The 26,269-nt window shown below is 45.1% G+C and overlaps 1 protein-coding gene across 2 annotated transcripts in view; it reads left to right on the plus strand.

Annotated features, from left to right (window-relative positions):
* zc3h18 (zinc finger CCCH-type containing 18) overlaps positions 1-26,269 on the plus strand; it is a 277,949-nt gene that overhangs the window by 217,210 nt on the left and 34,470 nt on the right. For both annotated transcript variants that reach the window (XM_059993355.1, XM_059993354.1), the window contains exon 12: positions 13,785-13,919. In XM_059993355.1, coding sequence (XP_059849338.1) covers positions 13,785-13,919 — 135 coding nt within the window. The remainder of the gene's footprint in view (positions 1-13,784; positions 13,920-26,269) is intronic.

The following is a 26,269-nucleotide window of genomic DNA, read 5'->3' on the forward strand; positions in this document are numbered from 1 at the left end:
GGCGTGTTATGAGGTGTTGTACTTTAGAGGTCAAATGTAAGAGGAAAGTGTACAGTAAATAGTAGGACCCTTAATAGCAATGATGTACAGAGGGATCGTTGGATCAAAGTCCCTGAAAGTGCAAAGCAACTAGATAGGGTGAAAAAGAAAATGTGTGGCATCCTTGCCTTCATTAGCTGTGGCATCAGATACAGGAATCAGAAAGTCAGGGCTGAAAGAGAAAGCAAGAAAATGGCGTTGAGAAGGATAATAAATTAGCCATGACGGAGCAAAATCAATGGAGTGAATGGCTGAATTCTGCTCCTTTGTCTTTTGGTCATAATGCAGCTTTATATAACTTTGGTTAGACTGATATTGATTACCCCAATACAGGAAAGATGTGGAGGCATTGGAGAGGGCAGAAGTGATTCGCCAGGATGCTGCCTGGATTGGAGTTGTATTGCTTCTAAGAAGAGGTGGGGACAAACTGGACCATTAGAGGCTGAGTGAGAGGATCTATAATCCTAGCCTGACGTCAAATTATGAGAGGGATAAATCGTCTTTTTTTCCAATCTAGAAGTGTCAAATACTTTAAGGTGAGAGGGGGAAAGTCTAGAAGAGGTGTGTTGAGTAAGTTATAGGTGCCTGAACATGTTGCCACTGTTAGGAGACTCAATAGTCGTGTTTAAGAGGCTTTTAGATGGTCACATGATGCAGGGAGTGGAGGAATATGATCATATGCAGATAAAATTGGTTGGTTTAATTAACATCACAGTCAGTACAGACGTCATGGGCCTGTTTTGGTGCAGTGATGCTCATTTGGTTGGTTAGCTCAAGCAGATATATTTCGTCATTAACCGAGAATTTCAGTATGGAAAAAGGAGAGCACATTTTCCCCAGTTGGAAGCCAAATGTAATAGTGTGTTCCAGTCTGACTGTTGAGTTATTTTTTAACAGGGAAACCTATTCAAATCACATTGGGGGTGGAAGGTAGAGCTTGTAGTTGCATCACTACTTCCTTGTCTTTTTACATACAAAAGGAATGTCTGCAGTTATATTGAAATCAGATGCATGTTTTGTTCAAAAAGAATACATAGAAGGAAGTATCCAGTTCCACTGTTAACCCTAAAAGGATTTTGAACAATCAACAGAATTAGGCCACCGTTTCATTTAATTGAGAAAATACTCTTTTGAGATGCAAATTATAAAGCTGTAATAGGGGATTTCAATTGACCCAATGGGCTAGGATTCGACTTAGAGAATTGTGAGGTCATGCATTAGTGGAGGGCGAGGGAATACATGATGATGATAGATTTCTAAATATCTGGAAAGGTGTAGAGTAAATGTTTGAAAATCACTGGATGCCATGGCAGCAGACTGGTTGGCTCAGAATGTAGGAGTTCAGAGTTAATTTCTGACATCATCGGTAAGGAGTTTGCACATCTCCTCATGAATGCATGAATTTACTCCCAATGTTTCGTCCCACAGTCCGATGATGTACCAATTAGTAGGTTAATTGGTCATTGTAAATTGTCCTGAGATTAGACTTGGATTAAATTAGGTGGCTGGTGGTGTGGCTTGAAGGGCTGGCAAGACTTGTTCCACAGTGCATTTCTGAATTTAAAAAATCAATAAAAGATGGGCAAGGAGCAAATATTAATTACTTCCCTGAGAAATGGAATGTAAAGGGTGGTCATGATTTTACGCCATCCCCGTGTATTGAATACAGTTCTGATCACTACCACTGCATGGATGCGAGAACTTCACTGCGTGCAGAGATGAATTTGTATGTGGCCAGAGCTGAAGAATTTTGAGGCAACCATGTTTTTCTTTCAAACAAGGTAGACTGGGGGGAGATTTAACTGAGCCATATAAAATTATGTTACCCTCCCTTCCCCTCAGCAAGTTGATTACAAAAGGTTTCTGTCACTCTGCAGTTCATTGGAAAGTAGAAATGCTCTTTGTCCAAAATATGTTGAAAGGTCTGCATTTCACTAACTGAAAAGGTTTCTGCTTTTCATAAACACAACAGATTCTGCAGAGCAACACACACAAAATGCTGGAGGAGCTCAGCAGGTCAGGCAGCATCCACGAAAATTAATAAACAGTCAATGTTTCAGACAGAGTCCATGGATGCTACTGCCCTGCTGAGTTCCTCTAGCATTTTGTGTGGGTTTCTGCTTTTTCTGCCTTTAAAAACTTCTGGTTGAGTCTTTGAAGGGAAGTGCCCTAAATAGCCAAGAGCTAAAGGATGACATTTTTAAGAACAGCCTAAATAACTCCATTTCTTGCCTGGCCTCAACATAGTGGGCATGTTGTCTGCCTTTCCAGACCTGTCAGGATCAGAATCGGGTTTATTATCACTGTTGTACAGGACGTGATATTTGTGATGTTACAACAGCAGTACAGTGCAAAGACAAAAATACCATCAATTAAAAAGTAAATAGTGCAAAGATAGGGAATAATGTAGTATTCATGGACTACTAAGAAATTTGATGGTAGAGTGGAAGAACCTGTTTCTGAATCATCGAGTGTGGGTCTTCAGACTCCTGTAATTTCCTCCAATGGTAGTAACGCAAAGGGAGAATGTTCCAAATGGTAAGATTGTTTAATGATGGATGCTGCCTCCACGGGGCCCCATGGTTCTCTGAAACTGAAGCAAATCCTCACTTTTTGTATTCAATTTTCCTAGCAACAAATAGTTATAGAGTAGTATAGAATGGAAAAGTCCATGTCAATCAGGACGTTTATTCAGGTTAGTCCCATTTCACATCACTTGGCTTATATCTCTCTAAATTCTTATTACCCATATACGATGCATATTTCTAAAGAATGTCTAATGTACCTACTTCGACCACTTCCTCTGGCAGCTGTTCCAGAGCTTCAGCGTAACATTGTGGGCCGAAGAGCCTGTAATGCACTGTAGATTTTATGTTTTTATCTATATCTGTCACCCGCTGTGTAAAGCAATGTTATCTCTGTTTCCTTTCAAACCTTTCAACTCTAACTTCACATCTAATACACAAGAACATCTCAAATCTCTGTACTGTCTCACCAATTAATATTTCTTATTTTTTCTGCTGAAATGAGCAATGCCACATTTTGTCATGTTTACTTGCTGTTTGTTAGGTCTGAATCTATTTTGTTTAGAGATTCAGTGTGGTATAGGCCCTCCTATTCCAAAGAGCTGCTCCACACCTATTTAACTGTAGCCTAATCACAGGATAATTCACAATGACCAATTAACCTACTGACCAGTATGTCTGGACTGTGAGAAGAAATTGGAGCACCCAGAGTAAACCCACCTGTTCATGAGGAGGGCGTACAAACTTCTTAAAGATGGCATTAGAAATTAGCTCTGAACTCCACTCTGAGCTGTATTAGCGTTACGTTAACTGTTGCTGTCTCATATCCATGCAGAGCCTATCTACATTCCTTTTTAGATCCCTTTGTCCTCTTCACAATTTACTTTACTAAAGTTAAAAATAAATTTAGCCACCACACTTTGGGTGTCTTTTTGCAAATCTTTTAATTAATAATAAAATGTTGAGGCTCCATCCCTGATCCTTGTAGTAGATGACTTATAATGTCTTGGACAGTTTCGACCATAAGACATAGGAGCAGAATTGGGCCATTCAGCCCATCGAGTCTGCTCTACCATTCCATCATGGCTAATCCTGAATCCACTTAACCCCATGCACCTGCCTTCTTGCCATATCATTTGATGCCCTGACCAACCAGGAAATGATCAACTACCGCCTTAAGGATACACACGGACTTGGCCTCCACAATCTGTGGCAGAGCATTCCACAGATTCACTATTTTCTGGTTAAAATAATTCCTCCTTACCTCTGTTCCAAAAGGTCATCCCTCAATCTTGAGGCTGTGTCCTCTAGTCCTGGATACGCCCACCATAGGAAACATCCTCTCCACATCCACCTTTCAACATTCAGTAGGTTTCAGTGAATCCCCCTCATTCTTCTAAATCCCAGTGAGTACAGGCCCAAAGCTGTCAAACAGTCCTCATAGTCCTCATATGGAATCATCCTCTTGAACCTCCTCTCCAATGACAACACATCCTTTCTGAGATATGTGGCCTTAAACTGTTGACAGTACTCCAAGTGCAGCCTGACTAGTGATTTATAAAGGCTTAGCATTATCTCCTTGCTTTTATATTCTATTCCCCTGGAAATAAATGCCAACATTGGATTTGCCTTCTTTACCACATATTCAACCTGTAAATTAACCTTCTGGGAGACTTGCACAGGACTCCCAAGTCCCTCTGCACCTCTGATGTTTGAACCTTCTCCCCATAGTCCATACTATTGTTCCTTTTACCAAAATACATTATCGTAAATTTCCTAACACTGTATTCCATCTGCCACTGTTTTGCCCATTCTTCCAATTTTTTCAAGTCCTGCTGCAATCACATTGCTTCCTCAAAACTACCTAGCCCTCCATCTATCTGCACCTCCCTCTACTTTGCCACAGAGTAATCATTTATCCAAATCAACTAACACACAGTGTGAAAAGTTGCAGTCCCAATACTGACACCTGATAAACACCACTGGCAGCCAACCAGAAAAGTCCCTCTTTATTCTTACTCATTGCTTCCTGGCTGTCAGCCAATCCTCTCTCCATGCCAATTACTTTCCTGTAATGTCATAGGATTTTATCTTGTTAAGCAGCCTCATGTGTGGCATCTTATCAAATGCCTTCTGAAAATCCAAATAAATGACATCCACTGCCTCTCTTTTGTCCTCTTTGCTTGTACTTCCTCGAAGAACTCCAACAGATTTGTCAGGCAAGATTTCCCTTTACAGAAACCATGCTGACTTTATTTTATCATTAGTCTCCAAGTACCTCAAAACCACATCCTTTAATAGCAGACTCCAAAACTTTTCCAACCACTGAGGCTATAATTTTATTTTCTTTTGCCTTCATCACTTCTTAAAGAGTGGAGTGACACTTGCATCTGGGACCATGCCAGAATCAAGAGATTCTTGAAAGATCATAACCAATGGATCAGTTATCTCTTCAGCAACCTCTCTCAGAACCCTGGGATGTAGTCCATCTGATCCAAATCACTTATCCACCTTGAGAGAGTTTATCTAGCACTTTTTCCTTTGTAATATAGTCACTTTGTCTCCTATTAGCCATACAACCTTCAATACTTCCTACACCATTAGTTGTTATATTCCATAATAACCTTTATAAGGCACCTTATCAAGTGCCTTTATTAAACCATATTCTATAATACCCTAAAAATGGAGACAATGGATATGGTAGTGAAAATGGCATTTGCTGTGCTTGTCTTCAGAGGCCCAAAGATTGAGTATAAAACAAAGGTGCAGAATTAGGCCATTCAGCCTATTAAGTCTGCTCCGCAATTCCATCATGCACGATTTATTATCCCTCTCAACCCATTCTTCTGCTTTCTCTGCATTATTTTTAGTGCCCTGACTAAGCAAGAACTTATCAATCTCCTTCTCCTACTTAAATGTCCTCAGTGACTTGGCTCTAAGCCTCTGTGGCAGTGAATTCCACAGATTCACCATCCTGTGGCTAAAGAAATTGCTCCTTATCTCTGTTCTCAATTGGGCGTCCCTCTATTTTGAATCTGTGCCTCTGGTCCTAGACTCCTGCACGACAGGATACATCCTCTCCACATTCACTCTATCTAGGCCTTTCAAGAATTAGGACATCATGTTGTTATGATACAAAACATTGGTTAGACCACCCTTGGAATATTTTCCAAAATTCAGATCATCACACTATAACGTGGATGTGGTCCCAATAGAAAGAGTGCAAAAGGGATTCCCCAAGATGTTGCTTGGAATGGAGAGTTTGAATTAAAAAGATTTTGGGTTTATTCTCACTTGAATATAGGAGGCTGAGGACTGTCTTTATGAACATGCATAAAATTACAAGAGGCAAAAAACCATGGTTTTATAAAGCACGGAAAAAAACTTATTTTGTCCAGGTCTTGGAAATGGACCCAGCTCTGTCTAATTTAGCAGGACATTTTAATGTTCATCCTTCATTGTTCTAAGCTTCAAAGAATACAGAGTCTTTCTTTCTTGATCGGGCAGTCCTCTCATAGAACCATAGAACATTACAGCACAGCACAGTACAGGCCCTTCAGCTCTCCCATGTTGTGCAGACCCATATAATCCTTTAAAAAAAGTACAAAACCCACACTACCCCATAACCCTCTATTTTTATTTCATCCATGTGCCTTTCCAAGAGGCTCTTAAATACCCCTAATGTTTTAGCCTCCACCACCATCCCTGGCAAGTCATTCCAGGCGCTAACAACCCTCTATATATAAAAAAAAACACATACCCGATGTCTCCCCTAATCTTCCCTCCCTTAATTTTGTACATATGCCCTCTGGTGTATGCTATTGGTGCCCTGGGAAACAGGTACTGACTATCCACCTTATCTATGCCTCTCATTATCTTGTAGACCTCTAACAAGTCCCCTGTCATTCTTCTACGGTCCAAAGAGAAAAGTCCCAGCTCTGCTAACCTTGCTTCATATGACTTATTCTTCAAACCGGGCAACATCCTGGTAAATCTCCTCTGCACCCTCTCCATAGCTTCCACATCCTTCCTATAATGGAGGTGACCAAAATTGAACACAATACTCTAAGTGCAGTCTCCCCAGAGATTTGTAGAGTTGCAACATGACCTCTCTACTCTTGAACTCACTCCCTCTGTTAATGAAGCCTAGCATCCCATAGGCCTTCTTAACTACCCTATCAACCTGCGCAGTGACCTTGAAGGATGTACAGATTTGAACTCCAAGGTCCCTTCATCTAAGGAATTAGCCTGGGTGAATCTCTTTTGGATTGCTTCTGATAGTACTATAGCCTGTACAATTGTAATAAAACTTCCTTGTTTCTAACATCTTTGCAATAAAGTTCAATATTCTATTTGCTGTCCTAACCACATACTGCACCTGTCTCTTCTAACTTTTTGTGATTCATGCACAGGAACACTGTTGCACTTCAGTCATTTGCTGACTTTTCCCATTTAGATAATCCTCCATTTGGTTCCTCTTACCAAAGTGCATGACCTCATACTTTCCATTATTGAACTTTAGTTGCCAAGTTTTTGCCCACTCATTCTGTCTATATCCCATTGCAGAATCACAACATATTTGTTATAACATGCGCTTCCCCCTATTTTCAGGTCATCGGCAAAACTGGATACCAAACATTTGAGTCATCGAGTCTTACAGCACATAAAAAGACTCTTTACCTTAGCATATCAATGCTGATTGTGGTTCCTAGCTGATGTAATGCCATTCAGCAAGGGGTCTGTGGACCCCAGGTTGGAAACCTCTGCTGTAAACCTTATCTATTCATAGATCTGTCCAAATGTTGTTTTTGACATACCCACCCAGTTGGACCTACCGCTGCCACTTCCTCTGGCAGCTTGTTCAACATGCCCACAACCCCTGTGTGGAAACACTTGTTCTTCAGACCCCCTTTAAATCCTTGACCTCTCACTTTTAAACACGGTCATATAGTTCTGGATGTCAGAGTTCAATTATGATGTTTTCTTTAAGTAAGTTTGTACATTCCTTTCCATATGCATGTGGGATTCCAACAGTTTTCTCCCACAGTCCAAAGACGTGCTGATTAGTAGGTTAATTGGTGATTGTAAATTGTCCTGTGATTGGGCTAATGTTAAACCAGTTGGTTGCTGAGTGGTGCGGCTTAAAGGGCCTGTTTCACACTGTAGCTCTAAATAAGTAAATAAACCTATCCCTTCTAAGTTTATACTCTTCTACCTTGTATACTATTAATATATAGGTAGCAGAATATGGTATTAATGGTAAGACTCTTGGCAGTGTGAAGGATCAGATGAGGTTGCATGGAATGTTAGTATTTGCTTGGAAATACTGTGTTGGTAGAAGATGATCAGGCAAACTTTTTCCCAAATTGTGTATTTGGTATAGCCAATATTACAGGTGCTATTTTGTATTATGGATCATCCGCACAGGTTGCATGTAGTTTGTCATTTTTTGGGAGTATTGTACACACATCTGCATGAATTTGAAACATTTCAGTTAATGAGCTGGTTTTGGGAATCAGTTTCAAAAGTTGGATTTGTCATAAAGGACCTCTAGGCGTAGTTGTGAACAAACACCACCTTAATTTAGACATTCTTTGAGTGAAAGCAAAATTCTCAGTTTAAAACAAAAGCCAAAACCGGTTGTAAATGCTTGGAAGATCAAACAGCATCCATGGAGAGTGAAAGTTAACATTTCAGATCAACAGCAAGTACTGATGAAAATCTAGCAACAACAACCACTGACCCCACAGTGACAACCTGCCCAGTGTTGTCTAGTTTTATCTTTCATATCCTGTGCTTGCATTTCCTGTTGCAAGCACAGAAAATGGTGTGTCTTTGGGTGGAGTTGGCCATCAATAATGCTTGCAGTGATTGAAACTGGGAAAACGAGTGTGCAGCTCGAGAGTCATTGAGTTCATTGCTCAATGAACAGAGAATATACCTCCCTACCGCCTCCACCACTCCCAATCCACACTCCAAAAGACATAGGTACACTCTCATCCTGCACTGGAATCTTTTCATTTTTTATTGTAGCTGTTTCATATATTTTTATGACTGGTTGTTTTATTATAATAGTGTCAATAATATTATTCTGTCTTACATAAACATGCGCCTCATACTTTACGACAACCTGTTGATCTTCAAGCCAGGTCACTCAGGGATTTGTGTTAATATTATTTTGTGACTCTGTGCTGGATCGTAACTATATATGCTTTGTGTGACTCTGTGTACTGTGTCTGTGGAATTCATTGCTACAGATGGCTGTGGAAGCCAAGTCATTGGTTATATTTAAAATGAGGTCGCTAGGTTCTTGATTAGGAGTCTTGATTAGCTATATGCATGTGTATAGTTGAAAGACAATAAACTTGAACTTGAAAAAACACAACTGCTTAACAGGTGCTTGAATCAGAATCAGGTTTATTATCACCAGCGTTTGTCATGAAATTTGGTAACTTAGCAGCAGCAGTACAGTGCAATATATAAATAGAAGAAGGAGGGAAAAATAAAATAATAATAATAAATTAATTACAGTATATATATATTGAATAGTTTAAAAATCATGGGGAAAAAAACTATATATTTAAAAAGTAAGGTTATGTTCATGGGTTCAATGTCCATTTAGGATTTAGATGGAAGAGGGGAAGAAGCTTTTTCTGAATCGCTAAGTGTGTTCTTCAGGCTTCTGTACCTTCTACCTGATGGTAACAGTGAGAAAAGGGCATGCCCTGGGTGCTGGAGGTCCTTAATAATGGATGTTGCCTTTCTAAGATGCCACTCCTTGAAGATGTCCTGGGTATTTTGTCGGTTAATACCCAAGATGGAGCCAACTAAATTTACAATTCTCCACAGCTTCTTTCCGCCCTGTGCAGTAGCCCCCTCCCCCCCCACCCCACCCACTCCATACCAGACAGTGAAGCAGCCTGTCAGAATGCTCTCCACGGTACATCTATAGAAGTTTTTCAGTGTATTTGTTGTCATACCAAATCTCTTCAAACTCTTATTGAAGTATAGTTGTTGTCTTGCCTTCTTTATAACTACATTGATATGTTGGGACCAGGTTAGGTCCTCAGAGATCTTGACACCCAGGAACTTGAAGCTGCTCACTCTCTCCACTTCTGATCCCTCTATGAGGATTAGTATAGAAACATAGAAAACCTGTTAATAGACAATCTGTTAAGTTAGACAACCTCTCCACCTCCATTCTCACTCTGAATACCGGCATGTCACAATGCTGTGTGCTGAGCCCTCTTCTGTACTCCCTTTTCACCTATGACAGTGTTCCTGCACACAGTTCTAACTCCATAATCAAGTTTGCAAATGACACCATGGTGGTTGGCCTGATCAGAGGAGATGACAAGACAGCCTGCGGGATGAGTTCCAGCACCTGGCCAATTGGTGTGCCAATAACAACCTGGCCCTTAACACCCAGAAGACCAAGTAGATTATTGTGAACTTCATGCATGCTAGGAGCCACACTCATGTCTCCATCTACATCAGTGGAGCTGTTGTATCAAGCTTCAAATTCCTTGGCATCCACATTTCCAAGGATCTCACCTGAACTCCTCCATCCTGATCAAAAAGGCGCAACAGCGCCTTTATTTCCTGCGGAGCATCAAGAAAGCTCACCTCTGTCCCAGGGTACTGACGGATTTTTACCGCGGTACCATTGAGAGCATACTCACCAACTGCATCTCAGTGTGGTATGGCAATTGTCCCATATCAGACTGCAAAGCACTCCAGCGGATGATGAACACTGCTCAGCGGATTATCGGCACCCAATTGCCCACAATTGAGAACATCTATTTTAAATGTTGCCTGGGCAGGGCGAAAAGAGTTATCAAGAATGCATCTCACCCTAACCATGGACTTTTCACTCTCCTCCCATCTGATAGGCTCTACAGGAGCCTCCGCTCCCGCACCAGCAGGCTCAGGAAGAGCTTCTTCCCCGAGGCTGTGACCCTGCTGAACTTCACATCACAGTGCTAAGTAGTATTGCACCCATATTGGACTGTCAGTACTTTTATATTTGTATGCTGTAGCACTTTTTATTTGCGGTTATTTTATAAATAATACTAGTCTTTTGCCCTTCTGGTTAGATGCTAATTGCATTTTATTGGCTTTGTATCTGTACTCGGCACAATGACGATAAAGTTGAATCTAATCTAAAAAACCTACAGCACAATACAGGCCCTTCAGCCCACAAAGCTGTGCTGAGCATGTCCTTACCTTAGAACTACCTAGGCTTACCCGTAATCCTCTATTTTCCTAAGCTCTATGTCTCTTAAAAGACCCTATTGTTTCCGCTTTCACCGCTGCCGCCAGCAGCCCATTCCATGCACTCACCACTCTCTGCGTAAAAAAAAACTACCCCTGACATCTCCTCTTTCTCTACTTCCAAGCACCTTAAAACTATGCCCTCTCGTGCTAACCTTCTCAGCCCTGGGGAAAAAGCTTCTGACTATCCACACAATCAATGCCTCTCATTAGCTTGTACACCTTTATCAGGTCACCTCTCATCATCCACATGTGTTCCTTCGTCTTACCCTTCCTGTCGTCCATAATCAGCTCTTTTGTCTTTATGACCTTGAGTGCAAGGTTGTTGCTGCTGCACCACTCCACTAGTTGGCATATCTCACTCCTGTACACCCGCTCGCCTCCATCTGAGATTCTACCAACAATGGTTGTATCATTAGCAAATTTATGGAAGAATAATGATCTGTTTCCTAAGTAGAAACATCAGTAACTCGGGCTGTAGTGTTATAGTTGAACTCCTGTTTATACTTGCACCTGCAGTTCTACTTTCCTTCTCTGTATGACTGTAATTATATACAAAAATAATATTTCATTTTGAAATGATGCTCAGTTTTCAAAATAGTTTATAGTGATGATTGAAGAAGGTCTTGGTGAAGTTTTTTTTCTGGTACTGAGCTACCAGAACCCATAAGTGAGTGAAATCACATTTCCTGGTTCGAGGACAGCATGCTAATATTCTCGGCAAGTCAGAGCGCATCTGTGGAGAGGGAAACAGAAATAACTGTTTAATTGGAGCAAGGGGAAATATGAGGCTATCAGGCAGGAACTTGGAAGCATAAATTGGGAACAGATATTCTCAGGGAAATGTACGGAAGAAATGTGGCAAACGTTCAGGGGGTATTTGCGTGGAGCTCTACGTAGGTATGTTCCAATGAGACAAGAAAACGATGGTAGTATACAGGAACTGTTGTGTGCAAAGGCTGTTGTAAGTCTTATCAAGAAGAAAAGAGCTTATGAAAGATTCAAAGAACTAGGTAATGATAGAGATCTAGAAAATTACAAGGCTAGCAGGAAGGAGCTTAAGAAAGAAATTAGGAGAGCCAGAAGGGGCCATGAGAAGGCCTTGGCGGACAGAATTAAGGAAAACGCAAGGCATTCTACAAGAATGTGAAGAGCAAGAGGATAAGACATGAGAGATTAGGACCAATCAAGTGTGTATGGAACCGGAGGAGATAGCAAAGGTACTTAATGAGTACTTTGCTTCAATATTCACTACAGAAAAGGATCTTGGCAATTGTAGGGATGACTTACAGCGGACTGAAAAGCTTGAGCATGGAGATATTAAGGAAGAGGATGTGCTAGAGCTTTTGGAAAGCATCAAGTTGGATAAGTGACCAGGACTGGATGAGATGTACCCCCAAGCTACTGTGGGAGGCAAGGGAGGAAATTATTGAGCCTCTGTTGATGATGTTTGCATCATCAAAGGGGATGGGAAAGGTTCCGGAGGATTGGAGGGCTGCGGATGTTGTTCCCTTATTCAAGAATGGGAGTAGAGATAGCCCAGGAAATTATAGACCAGTGAGTCTTACTTTAGTGGTTGGTAAGCTGATGGAGAAGACCTTGAGTGGCAGGATTTATGAACATTTGGAGAGGCATACTATGATTAGGAGTAGTCAGTTTGTCCCTCACGAGCCTGATTGAATTTTTTGAGGATGTGACTAAACACATTGATGAAGGTAGGGCAGTAGATGTAGTGTATATGGATTTCAGCATGGGATCTAAGGGAACATTGCTTTGTGGAACCAGAACTGGCTTGCCCAAATAAGGCAAAGAATGGATGTAAACAGATCATATTCTGCATGGAGGTCGGTCACCAGTGGTGTGCCTCAGGGATCTGTTCTGAGACCCCTGCTCTTCGTATTTTTATAAATGACCTGGATGAAGAAGTGGAGGGATGGGCTAGTAAATTTGATGATGAAACAAGATTGTAGGTGTTGTGGATAGTATGGAGGGCTGTCAGAGTTTACAGCGGGACTTTGATAGGATGCAAAACTGAGCTGAGAAGTGACTGATGGAGTTCAACCCAGGTAAGTGTGAGGTGGTTCATTTTGGTAGGTCATATATGACTGCAGAATATTGTATTGATGGTAAGATTCTTGGCTGCGTGGAGGATCAGAGAGATCTTGGGATCTGAGTCCATGGGACACTCAAAGCTGCTGCACAGATTGACTCAGTGGTTAAGAAAGCATGTGGTGCATAGGCCTTCAACATTGCAGGATTAAGTTTAGGAGCCGAGAGGTAATGTTGCAGCTCTATAGGACCCTGGTCAGACCCCACTTGGAGTACTGTACTCAGTTCTGATCGCCTTACTATAGGAATGATGTGGAAACCATAGACAGGGTACAGAGGAGATTTACAAGGATGTTGCCTGGATTGGGGAGCATGCTTAATGAGAAAAGGTTGAGTGAACTTGGCCTTTTTTCCTTGGAGCAACGGAAGATGAGAGGTGACCTGATAGAGGTGTATAAGATGATGAGAGGTATTGATCATGTGGATAGTCAGAGGCTTTTTCCCAGGGCTGAAATAGCTAGCACAAGAGGGCACAGTTTTATGGTGCTTGGAAGTAGGTACAGAGGAGATGTCAAGGTAAGTTTCTTACACAGAGAGTGGTGAGTGTGTGGAATGAGCTGCCTGCGACAGTGGTGGAGGCGGAAACGATAGGGTCTTTTAAGTGACTCCTGGACAGGTACATGGAGCTCAGAAAATAGAGGGCTATGGGTAACCCTAGGTAATTTCTAAGGTAAGGAAATGTTTGGCACAACTTTGTGGGCTGAAGTGCCTGTATTGTGCTGTAGATTTCTATGTTCTGTGTTCTAGTTTCGGGTCAATGACCTTTCATCAGGTCATTGTCACCTTTGCTTTTTTTGCATCACTTCTGATTCTCATCAGAAATACCGGTTTCCTCAGGTCACAATCATTCTCGTCTTCACCTTCCCCAACTCCATCTCCAACGCGGGCAAAAGATGCCACAGTAGCAAAGCCTAAAGGAGGAATAGGAGGCGCTGCAGGAGGAGTTGATGCTCCAGTCCCCACTGGAAAAAGGTAAAGTTACCGTTAACCCATTTATTCAACATTGTCTTTATTAAAGGTGCGTGCAGAATTTTCACAAATTTCAAAATTACAAGATATCTGTATTATTGTTCCCATGTTTGCAGGGTTGCACCAGTGTAAATCCAGACTTTGTAGCCTTTCTAATTCTAATTCTATTCTTCCTGTTTTAGTAACACATTTCTCTAATGAGTTATGTCATCTTTCACCCAGTAAAAACCAAACCAATGTTCATTTACAGCTTTCTCATTATAGTGCAAAGGTATAAAGCTGAACTGATAGTCTGTGGTGTTAGACTGATTAGAAAGGTGCCTTTGGACTCCATAGTCCATGTGATCAGAGCATCAAGGAGTATGGTAATTGCTGATTGCTGCACTGTTGGCAGTTATATCTTGAGTGTTCCAAGCTCTATTTTTCTCTCTGACCCCATGCTTATTTCTTCCCTTCTGCTCTCCCTACCTCACTTTCACTCCATCTGTTTTAAACACTCAGCAGGTCTCACACTGCGTCTCAATAAATAAGTAATAAGTTATTCTGGCTCAATATCAGAAATAGTTATGCATTGAGAATAGAAATGGAGGGAACAACCTATGAAAAATGACAATCCATAGGACTATGAGCTGAACAGATCCCTGTGTCTGATAGCCAGTGAGGTTTACAGTGCTTGTCTTTCATTAGAATATTTTTACAGTTTTCAGCTCTCAATCTAATCAGATGGAAGAAGGCAGCATACATGAGGTTTAGGAAGCAAGGATCAGATGGGTCTACTGAGGAATATAAGGTAGCAAGAAAGTAGCTTAAGAAGGGGCTGAGGAGAGCAAGAAGGGGGCATGAGAACGCCTTGGCGAGTAGGGTAAGGGAAAACCCCAAGGCATTCTTCAGTTATGTGAAGAACAAAAAGATGACAGGAGTGAAGGTAGGACCAATGAGAGATAAAGGTGGGAAGATGTTCCTGGAGGCTGTGAAAGTGAGCAAGGTCCTCAATACTTCCCTTTGGTATTCACCAATGAGAGGGAACTTGATGGCGGTGAGGACAATATGAGTGAGGTTGATGTTCTGGAGCATGTTGATATTAAGGAAGAAGAGGTGGTGGAGTTGTTAAAATACATTAGAACGGATAAGTCCCCAGGGCCTGATGGAATGTTCCCCAGGCTGCTCCACGAGGCAAGGGAAGAGATTGCTGAGCCTCTGGCTAGGATCTTTATGTCCTCGTTGTCCACAAGAATGGTACCGGAGTATTGGAGGGTGGCAAATGTTGTCCCCTTGTTCTAAAAAGGTAGTAGGGATAGTCCGATAGACCAGTGAGCCTTAAGTCTGTGGTGGGAAAGCTGTTGGAAAAGATTCTTAGAGATAGGATCTAAGGGCATTTAGAGAATCATGGTCTGATCAGGGACAATCAGCATGGCTTTGTGAAGGGCAGATCGTGTCTAACAAGCCTGATAGAGTTCTTTGAGGAGGTGACCAGGCATATAGATGAGGGTATTGCAGTGGATGTGATCTACATGGATTTTAGTAAGGCATTTGATAAGGTTCCACGCGGTAGGCTTATTCAGAAAGTCAGAATGCATGGGATCCAGGGAAGTTTGGCCAGGTGGATTCAGAATTGGCTTGCCTGTAGAAGGCAGAGGGTCGTGGTGGAGGGAGTACATTCAGATTGGAGGGTTGTGACTAGTGGTGTCCCACAAGGATCTGTTCTGGGACCTCTACTTTTCATGATTTTTATTAATGACCTGGAGGTGGGGGTAGAAGGGTGGGTTGGCAAGTTTGCAGACGACACAAAGGTTGGTGTAGATAGTGTAGAGGATTGTCAAAGATTGCAGAGAGACATTGATAGGATGCAAAAGTGGGCTTAGAAGTGGCAGATGGAGTTCAACCCAGAGAAGTGTGAGGTGGTACACTTTGAAAGGACAAACTCCAAAGGCAGAGTACAAAGTAAATGGCAGGATACTCGGAAGTGTGGAGGAGCAGAGGGATCTGGGGTTACAAGTCCACAGATCCCTGAAAGTTGCCTCACAGGTAGATAGGGTAGTTAAGAAAACTTATGGGGTGTTATCTTTCATAAGTCGAGGGATAGAGTTTAAGAGTCGCGATGTAATGATGCAGCTCTATAAAATTCTGGTTAGGCCAGACTTGGAGTACTGTGTCCAGTTCTGGTCGCCTCAGTATAGGAAGGATGTGGAAGCATTGGAAAGGGTACAGAGGAGATTTACCAGGATGCTGCTTGGTTTAGAGAGTGTGGATTATGATCAGAGATTAAGGGAGCTAGGGCTTTTCTCTTTGGAGAGGAGGAGGATGAGAGGAGACATGATAGAGGTGTACAAGATATTAAGAGGAATAGACAGAGTGGACAGCCAGCGCCTCTTCCCCAGGGCACCTCTGCTCAGTACAGAAGGACATGGCTTCTAAGGGGAGTAAGGGGAGGGAAGTTCAAGGGGGATATTAGAGGAAGGTTTTTTACTCAGAGTGGTTGGTGCGTGGAGGCAGATACACTAGTGAAGTTTAAGAGACTACTAGACAGGTATATGGAGGAATACAAGGTGGGGGGTTATATGTGAGGCAAGGTTTGAGGGTCGGCACAACATTGTGGGCCGAATGTGTACTATTCTATGTTCTGTGTTCTAATATTGATTTACTCATTTCACATGCTTTTCTCTATGTTGCAACTGGCCAGTTCTGCTGTTTAACTATCTGTAAGACTAACTTATCCCTCTGCTTTATCACTGTCTGAAATGCGGAGCATTCCTAAAATTCTTCTTTAGTTTATGTTTTCAGGTTTCAACAGATGCTCTGACCTACATTCCAGCTTCTTTCATATTCTCTTCCTCTCTCTCCCTCCCCCTCTCTCTCCCTCCCCCTCTCTCCCTCCCCCTCTCTCTCTCCCCTTCTCTCTCTCCCCCTCTCTCCCCCTCCCCCTCTCTCCCTCCCCCTCTCTCTCCCTCCCCCTCTCTCTCCCTCCCCCCCTCTCTCCCTCCCCCTCTCTCTCCCTCCCCCTCTCTCTCCCTCCCCCCTCTCTCTCCCTCCCCCCTCTCTCTCCCTCCCCCCTCTCTCTCCCTCCCTCCTCTCTCTCCCCCTCCCCCTCTCTCTCCCTCCCCTCTCTCCCCCTCCCTCCTCTCTCCCCCTCCCTCCTCTCTACCCTTCCCCCTCCCCTCCCCCCTCGTGCTCTCTCTCTTCCCCCCCCCCACCTTCTTTAAGTTGTCATAATCAGCAGGATCACATTGGCAACCCTGTCTTCAGCCTATAAGAAAGGTTATCTTTGTTCTATCATCCCTCCCCCACCCTCTCTTCAATCTAAAATGTTAACTGTTTATCTGCTACAGAAATGTTATCTGTTTATCTGCCTGCTGAGTATTTTAGCATTTTCTGTATTTTTGAATTTACAGCATCAAGTGTTGTTCTTTGGTTTTTAGTAAGTTCATAAGGTTAGGGTGAAGGAACTTGATGGTGAGATCTGCAGCTGTTCTGTTGAGATGGCCATTTGCATGCAGATCAAGTGGCCTCATATCCCCCATTGTCCTGAAAAAAATTTAATACTATGACTTCATCACTGCAGAACAAATTAATATGATGCAATTCTGTTGAATGTTCGGATTTCACAATCTGAAACTATGAACTCATTAAAACTTTCAACATTCTCCCTTATCTCATTACAATAATTTGTTTGATTTAGCTGATAAGTAAACAAAATTCATGTGCAGGAACCATTTCTAAAAATGTGTTTCACGTTTGAACTATCACTGTTGGATTTACAAGACATCTGTGAAGTACATTCCCGTTCCTACATTAAAAAGCTTGTATATTTATACCAGAAGACCATAAGAAATAGGAAGAGAATGACACCATTCAGCCCATCAAGTCTCTCCATTCTATCATATCCCTCACAACCACATTCTCCTGCCTTCTCCCCATGACCTTGACACCATTACTAATCACAAACCTATCAACCATCACTTTGAATATAGTCAACAGCTGTCTGCAGCAATGAATTCAACAGATTCACTGAGTTCCTTCTTACCTCTGTTCTAAATGGGTGCCCCTCTGGTCCTAGACTCCTCCACTGCAGGGACCATCCTCTCCACATCCATTACTAATTAGGCCTTTCAATATTTGATATGTTTCAGTAAGATTCCCCCACCCCCTTTCTTCGAGACTCCATTGAGTACAGGCTCAGGGCCCTCCAGCACTCCTCAAGTGTTAACCTGTGGCGACCCATTTCCTGGCACATCCAAACCGGCTCACAATTAGATAGCCTACGGGGGTTTGCGAGCACAGAGCTTTGGAGCCTCTGCGCCACGGGGGGCAGGTTGAGGGAGGCTTAAAAGTGAGGCTGAGGATTTCGAATAAAGTTTTTTCCTTCGACTGCAGTTACCGACTCCGTGTCGTAATTTTAGCGCTGTGTGTAGCACACCGCTACAATTGGTGACCCCGACGGTCCAAACGATTTTTGGACCAGAAATGACCGACGCCGCCTCTGTTCATGCGGTTTCGTTGAAACTGCCGGGTTTCTGGACACAGCGCCCGAACCTATGGTTCTAGCAAGCCGAAGCCCAATTCCACGTTCGCCGGATCACCTCAGAAGACACCCGCTACTACTACGTGGTGAGCTCCCTCGACCAGGACACAGCGGCCCAGGTCACGGAGTTCGTACAGTCGCTCCCGGCAGACGGCAAGTACACGGAATTCAAAGCCCTGCTCCTCAGGACTTTCGGACTCTCACGGCGCGAGCGGGCTGCCCGTTTACTGCACCTGGATGGCTTGGGCGACAGACCTCCATCGGCTTTAATGAATGAGATGTTGTCTCTCGCCGACGGACACACCCCATGCCTCATTCCTGGAGCAGCTGCCCGAGGACATACGCCTGCTGCTGTCCGACGTGGATTTCAGTGACCCCCGGAAGGTGGCAGCCCGGGCGGACTTGCTGTGGAACGCCAAAAAGGTGAGCGGGGCATCCATTGCACAGATCTCCCAGCCACGCTCCCGGCAGCAAACCAGTCCAGGCCCGGCCGCGGAGCCCGCCAACCCCCGGCCCAATGAACACTGGTGCTTCTACCACCAGCGGTGGAGCGCAGAAGCCCGCCGTTGTCGCCCGCCCTGCAAGTTCCCGGGAAACGCCAGGGCCAGCCGCCGCTGATGGCTAAGGCGGCTGGCCATCGGGATAGCCTCCTGTATGTGTGGGATAGAAGGTCGGGACGCCGGTTTTTGGTCAATATTGGGGCTGAGATCAGCATTTTACCTCCGACGAGTTACGACACCCGCAGCAGGGCACCGGGTCCCCCCCTGAGGGCCGTGAATGGCAGCACAGTAAGGACCTATGGCACCCGTCAGGTGCAGCTACAGTTCGGCTCCAGCCAGTTCACGTGGGACTTCACACTGGCCGCCGTAGCCCAACCGCTCCTGGGTGCAGATTTTTTGCGAGCTCACAGCCTACTGGTCGACCTGCCCAGGAAGAGACTGGTACACGCCGAGACCTTTCAGACGTTCTCCCTGGGTGCAGCCCAGTTGCCAGCCCCTCACCTCGGCTCCATCACGCTGTCCGACAACGACTTCACCAGGGTCCTGGCGAATTTCCCATCGGTTCTGGCACTGCAGTTCACAGCGGCCATGCCCAGACATGGAGTACAGCACCACATCCCGACCCAGGGACCACCCCTCCACGCCCGCGCTCGGCGGCTTCCCCCGGACAAGCTCTGACTGGCGAAGGAGGAGTTCCAGAGGATGGAGGAATTGGGGATCATCCGGCGGTCCGACAGCCCATGGGCCTCCCCCCTGCACATGGTGCCCAAAGCGACAGGAGGCTGGAGACTGTGCAGCGACTACCGCAGGCTGAATGAGGCTACCACACCGGACCGCTACCCTGTGCCGCACATTCAGGACTTTGCAGCAAACCTGCACGGCGCACGGATCTTCTCCAAGGTAGACCTCGTCCGAGGGTACCATCAAATCCCGATGCATCCTGACGACGTCCCCAAAACGGCTCTCATCACCCCGTTTGGCCTTTTCGAGTTCCTCCGCATGCCGTTCGGCCTGAAGAATGCCGCGCAGACGTTCCAGCGGTTAATGGACGCGGTGGGACGGGACCTGGACTTCGCGTTCATCTATTTGGATGACATCCTCATAGCCAGCAGCAGTCGTCAGGAGCATCTGTCCCACCTCCGTCAACTCTGCGCCCGACTGAGTGAGTACAGTCTTACAATCAACCCCGCCAAATGCCAGTTCGGACTCGATACCATTGACTTCCTGGGCCACAGGATTACTAAAGACGGGGCAACCCCTCTGCCCGCTAAGGTAGATGCGGTCCGCCACTTTCCCCGACCCACCACGATCAAAGGCCTTCAGGAATTCGTAGGTATGGTCAATTTCTACCGCCGCTTCCTCCCTTCAGCTGCCCGGATCATGCGCCCCCTGTTTGCCCTGATGTCGGGTCCGAGCAAGGACATTACCTGGGACGGGGAGTCCGTCGCCGCTTTCGTTCAAACGAAGGAAGCTTTGGCGAACGCCGCAATGCTAGTACATCCCAGAATGGACGCCCCTACCGCCCTCACAGTGGACGCATCTAACACGGCGGTCGGTGGGGTGCTGGAGCAACTCATCGCAGGTCGCTGGCAACCCCTGGCGTTTTTCAGCAAACACCTGCGGCCACCCGAGCTCAAGTACAGTGCTTTCGACCGGGAACTGTTGGCGCTCTACCTGGCAATCCGGCATTTCAGGTACTTCCTAGAAGGTCGGCCCTTCACCGCGTTAACGGACCACAAACCGCTTACCTTTGCGTTTACGAAAGCGTCCGACCCCTGGTCGTCCCACCAGCAACGCCACCTGTCCTACATCTCTGAATACACGACGGATGTCCGGCACGTCTTGGGTAAGGACAATGTCGTGGCGGATGCACTCTCTCGCCCTACCGTTCATGCCCTTTCCCAAGGGGTAGACTTTGAGGCACTGGCAGAGGCGCAGCAGGCGGATGAGGAGATTCCGAGTTACAGAACCGCAGTCTCCGGTTTGCAGCTCCAGGACCTCCCCGTGGGCCCGGGTGAGAGGACCCTACTCTGTGACGTCGCCACCGGCCAGCCCCGTCCTGTCATCCCGACAGCCTGGCGGCGCCGTGTTTTCGACTCCATTCATAACTTGGCGCATCCCTCCAGCATGTTCGTTTGGCACGGACTCCGCAAACAGGTCAGTGAATGGGCCAAAACGTGCATGCACTGCCAGACGGCCAAGGTGCAGCGGCACACCAAAGCCCCACCGCAGCAGTTCCATCTCGCCCACCAGCGTTTCGACCACATTCATGTGGATATCGTGGGCCCCCTGCCAGTGTCGCGCAGAGCGCGGCACCTCCTGACTGTCGTGGACTGGTTCACAAGATGGCCAGAGGCGGTCCCGCTCACCGACACCACCTCCGAATCTTGCGCCCGAGCCCTGATCGCCACCTGGATATCTTGCTTTGGTGTACCGGCCCACATTACCTCCGACAGAGGCGCCCAGTTCACCTCCAGCCTGTGGTCAGCTATGGCCAGCCTTTTGGGCACTCAGCTGCACCACACCACTGCCTACCACCCACAGTCGAACGGGCTAGTGGAGAGTTTCCACCGTCACCTGAAGTCGGCCCTCATGGCCCGCCTGCGAGGAGCCAACTGGGCGGACGAGCTTCCCTGGGTCCTACTCGGCATCCGCACAGCGCCCAAGGACGACCTGCACGCCTCGTCGGCCGAGTTGGTATACGGCGCGCCCCTGGTCGTCCCCGGGGAGTTCCTACCAGCCCCACGGGGGCAAGAGGAAGATCCCGCAGCAGTCCTGGGCAGACTGTGCGAGAAGCTCGGTAACCTGGCCCCCATACCCACTTCACAGCACGGGCGGCACCCGACCTGCGTACCCAAAGACCTACGGAACTGTAAGTTTGTGTTTGTACGAAGGGGCGGGCAGCGGCCATACGAGGGGCCGTTTATGGTGCTCCAGAACAACGGGTCCATGTTCGTGCTGGACGTTGGGGGGAAAGAGGAGGTTTTCACGGTGGACTGCCTCAAACCGGCCCATGTGGACCTGGTGCAACCGGCCGAGTTTCCGGCACCTCGGCGCAGAGGCCGACATCCCAAGCAGGTTCCGGCCCAGACTGTGGACATTGGGGGGTGTATCGCCGGTTCTGGGGGGGGGTTATGTGGCGACCCATTTCCTGGCACATCCGAACCGGCTCACAATTAGATAGCCTACAGGGGTTTGCGAGCACAGAGCTTTGGAGCCTCTGCGCCACGGGGGGCAGGTTGAGGGAGGCTTAAAAGTGAGGCTGAGGATTTCGAATAAAGTTTTTTCCTTCGACTGCAGTTACCGACTCCGTGTCGTAATTTTAGCGCTGCGTGTAGCACACCGCTACAAACCCTCTTGTTCCCAAAGGTATTCTCATGAAACTCCTCTGCACCCTTTCCAATGCTTGCGCATCTTTGCTTAGAAAAGTGACTTAAAACTGATCACAATACTCCCTGTGGTCTGACCAATCCCTTATAAATCCTCAGCATTACATCTGTTAAGTGAAGTACATGCCTGACCAGCACGGTTTACGTTAAACAGCTTTTATTACAGTGCCTATTCAATGTATTCACCCCCCCCCCCCAGAAGTTTTCATGTTTTGTTATCTTACTACAGTGGATTTAATTTGCCTTTTTTTGACACTGATCAACAGAAAAAGACTTTTGTTTCAATGTGAAAACAGATTTTTACAAGTTTATCTAAATTAGTTACAAATATAAAGCACAAAATAATTGATTGTTTAAGTATTCACCCCTTTAATATGACACGTCAAATCATCACTGGTTTTAGAAGTCAAATAATTAGTTAAATGGAGGTCCCCTGTGCAGTCAAGCACCCCCGTGGCCATTCCTCTCAGTAATAAGTATATTGCTTATTGTGGAGGGGTGACCTAGGGGAATGTCACAGAGTCCGGGTTACTGACACTGAGCATAGATATGTGCTGCAGAAGGGGAAGAGGGAGAAGATGAGAGCAGTATTGATAGCGGACTCAGTAGTCAGGGGAACAACGGGGAGATTCTGTGGATGTGAATGGGACATCCGAATGATTTGTTGCCTCCCATGTGCAATGAGGGACGTATTGGATCACTTCAACAGCCTTTAGGAGATGGAGAGAGAGCAGCTAGAAGTCTTGGTAGATATTGGTACCATTGACATAGGAAGGAAAAACAGAGGTCCTGAAAAAGATAGAGAGCTAGGTAGAAAGCTGAGAAGCAGGACCTACAGAGTAGTAATTTCTGGATTGCTGCCTATGCCACACACCAGTGAGGGTAGAAACAGGATGATTTGGCAGGTAAATGTGTGGCTGCGAAGCTGATGCAGGGGCAGGGCTTAAGGTACTTGGATCATTGGGATCTCTTCTAGAGGGCACATGACTTGTTCAAAAGACCCCAGTGGAACACCACTTGTCACCGGCAGCCAACCAGAAAAGGCTCCTTTTATTCCCAGTCTTTGTCTCCTGCTAATCAGCCACCGCTTTGTCTATGCTAAATCTTTCCTGTAATACCATGGGTTTGTAGCTTATTAAACAGCCTCATGTGTGGCACCTTGTCAAAGACCTTCAGAAAATCCAAGTGCACAAAATCAACCAATTCTCCTTTGTCTATCTTGCTTGTTATTTATTCAAAGAATTCCAACAGATATATCAGGAAAGATTTTTCCTTGAGGAGTTTATGCTGATGTCCTATTTTATCATGTGTCAGTAGACAATAGATGCAGGAGTAGGCCATTCAGCCCTTCGAGCCAGCACCACCATTCACTGTGATCATGGCTGATCATCCACAATCAGTACCCTGTTCCTGCCCTCTCCCCATATCCCTTTACTCCGCTATATTTAAGAGCTCTGTCTAACACTTTCTTGAAAGCATCCAGAGAATTGGCCTCCACTGCCTTCTGAGGCAGAGTATTCCACAGGTCCACAGCTTTCTATGTGAAAAAGTTTTTCCTCAACTCAGTTCTAAATGGCCTACCCCTTTTTCTTAAACTGTGGCCTCTGGTTCTGGACTCCCCCAACATCGGGAACATAACATCCAAGTACCCCAAAGCTACATCCTGAAGGGAACCAATATTCTCATGGACAGGTTTGTTAGAGCTGTTGGAGAGGGTTTAAATTAATTTGGTGGGGGAATGAGAACCAGAGTGAAGGGACTCAGGATAGGACAGATAGTAAAAAAGGAAAGATAGCTTGCAGTCAAACTAAGAAATAAGCTGGATGATCTTGTTGCACTATTATAGATTGTCAGATATGATGTGGCCACCACTGAATCGTGGCAGAAGGATGGTTGTAATTGGGAGCTGAATATCCAAGGTCACACATTGTATCGGAGGGATAGGAAGGCAGAGAGGGGGTGGCATGGCTCTGCTGGTAAAGAGTAGCATCAAATCATTAGAAAGATGTGACATAGAATTGGAAGATGTTGAATCCTTCTCAGTTGAGTTATGAAAAAAACTGCAAGGGTAGAAGGACCAGATTGTAGTTATATATAGGCCTCCCAACAGTATTTGGGATGTGGACCACAGATTAAAATGGGAAATTAGGCCGCAGCTGGGTACTATGTTCTGGTCTCCTCATTTGAGGAAGGATAGAAACAGAGAAAACCTACAGCACTATGCAGGCCCTTTGGCCCACAAAGCTGTGCCGAACATGTCCTTACCTGAGAAATTACCTAGGGTTACCCATAGTCCTCTTTTTCTGAGCTCCATATACTTGTCCAGGGGTCTCTTAAAAGACCTTATCCTACTGGCTTTGGAGGCGATGCAGAGGAGGTTCACCAGGTTGATTCCAGAGATGAAGGGGTTAGACTATGAGGAGAGATTGAGTTGCCTGGGACTGTACTCGCTGATATTCAGAAGAATGAGAGGAGATCTTATATAAACAGATAAAATTATGAAAGAGATAGATAAGATAGAGGGAGGAAAGTTTCCACTGGTAGGTGAGACTAGGACTAGGTGACATGGCCTCAAGATTCGGAGGAGTAGATTTAGGACAGAGATGAGGAGGAATTGCTTTACCCTGGGAGCGGTGAATGTGTGGAATTCTCTGCCTGATGAAACAGTGGCAGCTGCCTCAGTAAATATATTTAAGACAAAGTTGAATAGATTTTTACATAGTGGAGGAATTGAGTTACGGGGAAAAGGCAGGTAGGTGAAGATGAGTCCATGGTCAGATCAGCCGGGATCTTATTAAACGGCGGAGCAGTTTTGATGGGCCAGATGACCTACTCCTCCTCCTATTTTTTATGTTCTTATGAAATAGAAAAGGCATGTCAAAAGGACAGTCTTATGATAGTCATAGGAGATTTCATCATGGAGGTTGATTGGGAAAATCAGGTTGGTTATGGATCTCAAGAGAGTCAGTTTGTTGAATGCTTACGAAATGGCTTTTTAGAGCAGTTTGTCATTGAGCCAACTAGGGGATCAGCTATACTGGATTGGGTGTTATGTAATGAACCAGAGATGATTAGGGAGCTTATGTAAAAGAACCCTTAGGAGGCTGTGATCATGGTATGTTTGAGTTCAACTTGAAATTTGATATGGAGGAAGTGAAGTCAGATGTAGCAGTACTTCAGTGGAGTACAGGAAATTAGAGTGGTATGAGAGAGGAGTTGGTCAAAGTAAGTTGGAAGGAGCTGCTGGCAGGGATGACAGCAGAGCAGCAACTGTGTGAGTTTCTGGGGAAAATGAGAAAGGTGCAGGGTAGATGTACAGTCGGCCCTCCTTATCCGCGGGTTCCGCATGCGCGGATTCAACCAACCGCTGATCAGGAAAACCTGGAAGTTCTCTCTCCAGCACTTGTTGTTTGAGCATGTACAGACTTTTTTTCTTGTCATTATTCCCTAAACAATACAGTATAACAACTATTTACATAACATTTACATTGTATTAGGTATTATAAGTAATCTAGAGATGATTTAAAGTATACGGGAGGATGTGCATAGATTACCGCGGATCAGGATTGAAAAAAAGCTGGAAGTTTTCTCTCCGGCACTCGTTTAAGCATGTACAGACTTTTATTTTTTGTCATTATTCCCTAAACAATACAGTATAACAACTATTTACATAGTATTTACATTGTATTAGGTACTGTAAGTAATCTAGAGATGATTTAAAGTACAGGCAGTCTTTAAGTCAGATTTGTATGTAATTTGGAACAGGTACATCTGGTATTATTTAGTGTCAGTTAGTCAAACGATTGTCTTAGTATATAGTATGTACTAAACCACTGGGTTGCTTATTAATAATTGTAGCTTTCATCAGGGCTGGGCCTTTCAAATGCGCCATTATTCTCAATTTTTGGTATCCGCAAGGGGTCCCGGAACCAATCCCCTGCAGAT

Source organism: Hypanus sabinus, chromosome 17 (assembly GCF_030144855.1).
Source record: "Hypanus sabinus isolate sHypSab1 chromosome 17, sHypSab1.hap1, whole genome shotgun sequence".
NCBI lineage: Eukaryota > Metazoa > Chordata > Chondrichthyes > Myliobatiformes > Dasyatidae > Hypanus > Hypanus sabinus.